Consider the following 7,367-nt stretch of genomic DNA (forward strand, 5'->3'; position numbering starts at 1 on the left):
AACCCATGACAATAGTCTAGATATAGTGCACTAGTTATAAGATCTAGTTCTAGCCCTAATGTATACTATATAAATACTAACTAGATATATATTCCAGCTATATAGCTAGTATTCTAGATCTTATACTCAGTCTTTAGAAATTAACTTATTACTTTTGTTAGTTCTTATATTTATTAATTCTAACAAAAACCATTAATTATTACTTTCTTTTTTATATTATTACTTATATCATTTTTTCCTTTTATTAATTTAATAATAAGAATATTATTTTTCTATATTCTTTCTATATTATATTTATTAACCCTTCTAGATCCGATTTAATATTATTCCTGTTCTGGCTTAGGCCCGGCTAGTCAGTTATTCTAAAGTAGCGGTCTTCTACCCCGCCTGATTCTGTTGATTCCTCGCTCCACCAAATTTTTACCAATGTCATATGAATCATCAAATCTTCAACCATGTTCATCGTGTAATATCAGATGATCACCAACGGTAGATGGAGGGCGGTCAGCCCCCGGCGGTCGAGAACTGCCCGGCTCTGGCGCGTTTAGTTGCTGGCGAGCCGAGTTTTATCATGGCAGCAATCTTCTGCTTCTGCCACAGGTGAAGTTGGGATATCGTCACAAATACTTTCCTCGCTACTCAGAGAGTCCGGTCCAAAGTGAGCATCGACAAGGTGTTGCACGACCGGCCAACCATAAGCGTTTGTAAACATTCGCCGAACAATAATATTATTGTGTGCGTCTGGTTCCAAGCGAACAAGAACCTTCCGCCATGAGAGCCCACGGTGGTAACCCCGGGCTATCTTCTCTTCCACCTTGAGTCCGGCCTCATTCGCGGGGCCTTCCGCAGAGGCAGGATCCGCTGCCGTGGTTCCATCCTGAGATGCATTTATCCCTGTCTTCTGCCGCTTTACTATTGGGGGAGGAATGTCCCCAGGATGATAAATCCGGTCATGCAAAATCGCACGCTGCCGGGACGCAGGGTTCACAATGTAATCAACTGGGGGCAGCGGTGGCATGAGAATGTCGCCAGCGGATTCAAATAGGGTTGTCTTGGGGGGTGCATTAAATCCAGTATCGCGAGAAATGGGATTTGGATAAGAACCATGCTGCTGTATCACTTTTGTGGTCATCGGAGTAGCAATCGTTTGGGAGTGTTTGAGGAATTTTTCTTGTTTGTGTTTAGGCTCCCTTGGTTTGAAAATCGAAAAGAAGCCACTCAGCGGGCTAGAAGGCGTATGCGGTGGTCCGCTAACCACTTCGTTATTTATAGATGCATCATCGGCTTCGTAGAGTGGTTGGGCATGACTTGAAGGGTTTCTTCCAATGGAAGAAAAGGAAGTGGGAGAGGGTGAATGTTGTGTGGTAGTATCTCGTTGCGGGGCTATCACAACGGAAGTCTCCTTCGCAATTTCCGTGGCGTTTGAAGGCGTACATGTCACTTCCGAGCCATCTTGGGCACGACGAGCATTACTTGGAGACTTCGAGTTTGCCCCAGTCAATTCATACCACCCCCATTCAGCCACAGTTCCAACGATCCCATTCTCTCGTCTTGCCTTCTCAACCCGTTGCAACCCTTTCCAATCAAGGTAGAGCAAGCACGAAGTTCGTAGCGGAACGATCCCATCATTAACCAAATTAGAGTATATTGTGCGCCGCTTGAACTTGACAAGCACCTCGTGAGCAGGGCCAGACGGAAGGATCCTCAATAAAGGCTTGGACCGGGCGTTTTCATCGCCTCGAGGCCTAGAGGATTCCCCCTTTCCACCAATTATCGCATCCCACCCACTCCGAATTCTTGGTGCGGTCCAACTAAGTCCTAAATCCTGACCAGTGCGGCCGACGAGGCCAAAATCCAATGCAAACCGAACATACATGGGGTTTTCATTGCTCAAACCAAGGAATGGCGTTGCAAGCGCAATAAAGTTAACAGGTTTGATTTTGTCAAAAAATTGGGGGGAGTGCTTTTGGATATACGCGATGGCATATGTTTGCACGAGGCCACCGAGAGAGTGCCCAATGAAACTAATACTTGTTATCTGATATGCATGATGCTCATCAACGTCCAAAAGCCCTTCGTCTATGTGAGAAGGTTCAGCATCGTCGACCACCTCGTGTCCACTCCACGGGACGAACGGATTGGAGTGGCTCTTAGACTTCGGTTTTTTGTGGGGTAAATGAGGCTGGTCAGGATAGGTCATCAGGAGCACGTATTTTGCGAGACGCTTGCCCAAGTATTGGATTCCACGTTCGGTGCGGACCGCGTTCCCTGGGAAGCCTCTAACAACAATGTGCTCACCCTGGCGATCATCATCGTGACCATGAACATTGCAGCTGAGTGAATATCAATAACTGGCGTCAGTACAGTGACCAAAGTGAATGGGCGCGATAATTTGTTCAGATAGTCTGAAATCGTTGCACCTACCTTCCCGGGAATGGCGAGGGCCCCAGCGCCGGCTCGCCCATGGAGGATTGAGCGTTTCGTGCGGGCCTGGTCTTTTGGAAAGCAGCGTCGATGCTCTCTTTAAGATAAAGCATGTCTGCGCCAAGGTTGCTATGTAACCCATGGGTTAAAACAACAAGGTGGATATTTTTTCGGCGTTTCGTGGGCGATTCACCAGTCTCCGGCGTTCCAGCACCTCGCGCAGCTCCAACAATGTCCGTATGAGGTCTGCTTTCCATCGAGTCCACGTCCCTAGTGCGTTCGTTATCGCACGATATGGGGAGCTCCGGAGTATTCCAAAGACTAGCGGTATCGTCTATCAGCAGGTGAATTGAATCGGAGTACACGCCCTTGGTGGCAAGCAGCTGCTTGCCTTTCGAGCCAGCAGGCCAGTGATCACGCAGGTTTGCAGCTTTGGGGGATTTAGACTGCGCATTTGAGGATTGAAAATCCAATGGCATATCATCTCGGCCAACCAGAAGCTCAAAATGAACCGATGCAGTGCTTGAGAATACGACTTGTGATATAATCTCAATAACCCATGTCGTATTATGTTCACTTGAATATCCCTCTCGGTGGTTTCCAGGCTCTGCGTGCTGGTCATGCCTTAGTATGGGAATCCGCGCATTCCATGTCCCGCCGGCTTTGAGGTAAGGTTCAAATTGCGGCGCATTGCTAGAATCAGCGGGTATTGTTGTGGCGTTGGGGTCAAATGAACGTGGGTAACATGATGTATACAGTGTATATGGGCCATGCAAGTACGCGGCTCGCAGTGGTATGGCTGACGTATTTTTTATTTTCACATGCAGGGCTGCTGGAGGAGGCTGGAGTTCATCGGTTGCTGGCGTGTACGTTAACGTATATCTATTGATGGATATTAATATAATAAACAAAGGCCCCGCCGGGTGACAGGGTGCTTGAGGAGTGGAGGCAAACCTAATAACTTCACCAACACGTACACTTCCAGTTTGTCGGGTCAACAGCATTTCAGTAGCGCGATCAGCATCTGTTGGGTCAGGGTGCCAACCTGCAAGTTGGGAGAATCGTAGCCGCTTTGGAATACCGGTACCACTGGTGTTGGTTGTCTGATCCAAAGTCTGAGATGCAGAGTACATCCGTGGGGTGGATAGCATCAGTTCTGATCTTTACAATCTCTCAAGTCATGTCAGGCTGACATCCGCTATAGAGTCAAGAAAGAAAGATTTGATAGTGTTGGAGCATGCTGGTACTGTTGTTTGTAGTGATGTTGCCACTCTATATTTGGTTCTTTCAGAATAAAAAAAGGGTCTCCACAGTAGTATCCCTTATAAGTATGAAGTTGGTTTACTGTTATTTTAAGGACCGAGTTCAATGGTGGTTGCTAGTTCGGCTAATGGCTAATAGTGTCGTGCGACATGATAGGCTTCCGGGGAACGCTCAGGTTTAGAGAACAAATAAAGAAAGTGTCTTCTAGCTATTTAATAGATATGAATATTCTATTTACCTGAGCTCCGTTGTTACTGTTCCCTGAGCCTACTGTTCAGATCAGTGAACACTCTCTGATATTAGTTATAGCTAGTAGTTGGTTAAGTTTTACTTTAAAGTAAATTGTCGCAAGATAGCAACTTGGTTGAAGGTCTGAAGTTATTGAATTACCGTTGGTGATCACCTGACGCCCGGTCCCACCTGACATCTGATTTTTACTCCTATTATAACACTAAAAATAAAGCTTTTTAGCTATAATATAAGTATTTTATATAGAAATAAGTAGTATATTAAATATTAGGACATTAAATAAAGCTATTTATAATTCTTTCTAATCTAGAAATTATTATAGAGAATAGATCTAATAATCTTAATAATTTATTGTTATTAAAAAAGCTTTATTAATAATTTTAATATCTAGAATAACTTTATTACTTATAATTTTTTAGTTTTAGAGTTACTAGAGCCTTACTTTTATTTTAGTTTAAAATATTTTAGAATTATTTTAAAATTATTTCTTTATTTTTTATTATATAAGTATTCTTTTTCTATTATTTTTTTCTTAGTAAGGTAGAGATATTACTTTTTAACTACTTAAATTTATTACTTTTTTAATTTAATATTTTTTAATATATTTACTAGAGTTTCCTTTTTCTTTATATTATTAAAGTTCTTATAAAAGATCATATAGCTATTCTTTAGTATCTATAATTTAAATAAAAAAGATTTAGTATATTATTATTTCTTTTTCTTATTTTCTAATCTATTTATAAGATTATTATTGTATAATTTAAGAAGTATATTCTCTATAGTGAGATAAGATATTATTAAATTTAATTTCTTAATATTTTAGTTATAAATATTAGTGATAATATATTTTACAGGTCTTTTCAATTTTCTGTCAGATAAGGTCTGCTGATCCTTCTTAAGTCCGGTTAGCCTTAAGGATATTCAGTGAACAAGTAGAAAAGAGTCCTTAGTAGGTTTATTAACTAAAGAATAAGAGATATATTAAAGTATAAATCTTTAAAAGATAGACTAGCTTTTAATTCTAAAGATAATAGATACTAAATAAAATTTCTAATTATAGTAATAATAACTATCCTTAAGTACTTAAGTAATTATACAAGTAATTATATTCCCTGATTTACTATATTAAAGTACCTGCTTTATTATATTAAATCACTTTTTTTATTATATTAAAGCACCTGCTTTAACCCTAGTCCTATTCTATAATAGTATTATATCACCTGATATAACCAGTCCGGATTATCCTGTAGTTCTATCATGACATGATTAGGCGTCAGCAAGGCAGAATCATTAGCTGTTAGCTTCCGCTTTCTCTGACATTTTCATCCTTTACTAATTCTCTATACTTGTTGTATACTGCTATATATAGGTACCGGGTATGTAAGGATCTTTATGGTTCAAATAAATCATGCATTCATTACTCTATAAGAAGATAGAAGATCCTTAGAGCTATCTACTGTTAGCTATGGCTAAATTCTTGATATATATGGTCACGTGATATATATCTATAATATAAAAGAGATTATATAGATACAGTACAATATAGTAAATAAATAAGATCTATATAATAAGTGTATATAGATAAAATATAAGAAATATAGAATATAGTAATATAAAAGAATATAAAAATATCAAGGGTAGGAGAAATAGGTAATAGTCAGGTAAGGAATCTATCTTAAAAGAGTAATAGATTAATTAAGAATTATAAATTAATATTAACTAATTCTTACTCTTCCTAATTACTAGAGACTTATAAGATAATAAAATAATTAGAATAATAGATATAGTAATAATAAAGTTATAGAGTTAAGAATTATAAGATTATATAAATTAAATCTTTATAGAATATTCCTAATATTTATTTAAGAGTATCTTAATAATATTCTATAATAATTATCTTTCTATTATATAATAATCAGCCTGATTATAACTTATAAAATCTAAAGTATTAGTTTTAGTATTAGATTATAAATAACTTTATTTTTAAGAGTTAATATATAGTTATATAATAGAATTATATTAGTAGTATACTATTTTAGATATATAGTAAAATAAATAAAATAATTTCTAGTACTAGATTAATCTTAATTTAGTTATATTTCTTTATTTATTATAATATAATTTAGTTAAGTAGATTATTATTATAATATCTTATCTTATATTATAGTAGATAAATATTAAGATAAAGATATTATACTTAAAATAAAGACTTACTTATTATTAGTATATTTTAATTATATATTTATATTATATTAGAGCTATTTTATATTAGATTTATTTTTTTTCTTAGTAATCTTTATTTTAGATTTTTTTATTTAAAGATTTAGTTTATTTTTATTAGTATTTTAATATTTATTCTTTATTATTTCTTTTATATAATAGTAACTTTAATTTTATATTTATTTTTATTAGCTTTTTTTAATTAAAACTATATAAAAAACTCTATATTCTCTTTTTAAATATTTATAAAAGACTTGATTTAGTTTCTATCAGACTTATTTATTTATAGTTATAGAATAATTTAATTCTACTAGTAGTATAGTATTTAAGATCTATTATTATTTTAATAATATAGTAAGTATCTTATATAAGTAATATTTTACTTATAATTCTATTTATAAGTCTATAAATATATTACTAGTATAGTATTAAATATTAATTTAGCTGTAATTTAATTATTAATCTATTTATTATTTTAATAGCTATCTAGTAATATCTTAGAAGATATCTTTAATTTAGTTCTATTATTAGAATTTCTTAATAGCTTCTAGGCTAAATAGAATAATATATATATATTTTAATATAATATTATAGAATATTACTACTTCTACTAGTTTTAAGCTTATAAAAGCTTTTATTTCTATTATAAAAATATACTAAACTAAATATACTCTTACTATAATTAAAAAAATAATTATATAGAAAATATATTTTACTAGTATTTTATTTTTAAAAGAATTATATTTTAATATATTTTAGATATATTCTTAGTATAAAATATTCTTAATTAAGTACTATACTTTACTTACTTCTTTACTAAAATCTAACTAGAATAGTATAGCTACTAAATATAATATATATTTTTATTAATCTTTTATTAATTTAAATCTAGTAATATTAGTTTTAATCTTTAGATAATAGCTGAATAGACTTATTATAATATTATTAAAATAAAATATTATACTATCTTCAGTAGAGTTAATACTATAGAGAAGGCTGTATAAATTAAGATATTAAATAAAGAATTCTTTAATATTTTATATAGAATTTAATAGTATTTTATTCTCTTTTTATTAAATTTTTATAATAACTAATATATTTAGATTTTCTCTAGTATTTTAATAATATTTTAAGATAATAATATCTATAATTTTATAAAATTATATTATAATAATATTCCTTAGCTAGTCTTTTATTAAATAAGATTACTA

At 33.6% G+C, this 7,367-nt stretch overlaps 1 protein-coding gene across 1 annotated transcript; it reads right to left on the bottom strand.

Annotated features, from left to right (window-relative positions):
• Window positions 1–233: 233 nt before the first annotated feature.
• Window positions 234–4,029, bottom strand: ASPSYDRAFT_51668 (lipase ROG1 family protein). The gene is made up of 3 exons (XM_040848339.1): window positions 3,379–4,029; window positions 2,425–3,306; window positions 234–2,333 (listed from the first exon to the last, which is right to left on the bottom strand). The coding sequence occupies exons 1-3, from the start codon at window positions 3,555–3,557 to the stop codon at window positions 545–547; spliced, it is 2,850 nt and encodes a 949-aa protein (XP_040696809.1). The 5' UTR covers window positions 3,558–4,029; the 3' UTR covers window positions 234–544.
• Between the last annotated feature and the right edge of the window lie 3,338 nt (window positions 4,030–7,367).

This window comes from Aspergillus sydowii, assembly GCF_001890705.1.
Source record: "Aspergillus sydowii CBS 593.65 unplaced genomic scaffold ASPSYscaffold_18, whole genome shotgun sequence".
In the NCBI taxonomy this organism is placed as follows: domain Eukaryota; kingdom Fungi; phylum Ascomycota; class Eurotiomycetes; order Eurotiales; family Aspergillaceae; genus Aspergillus; species Aspergillus sydowii.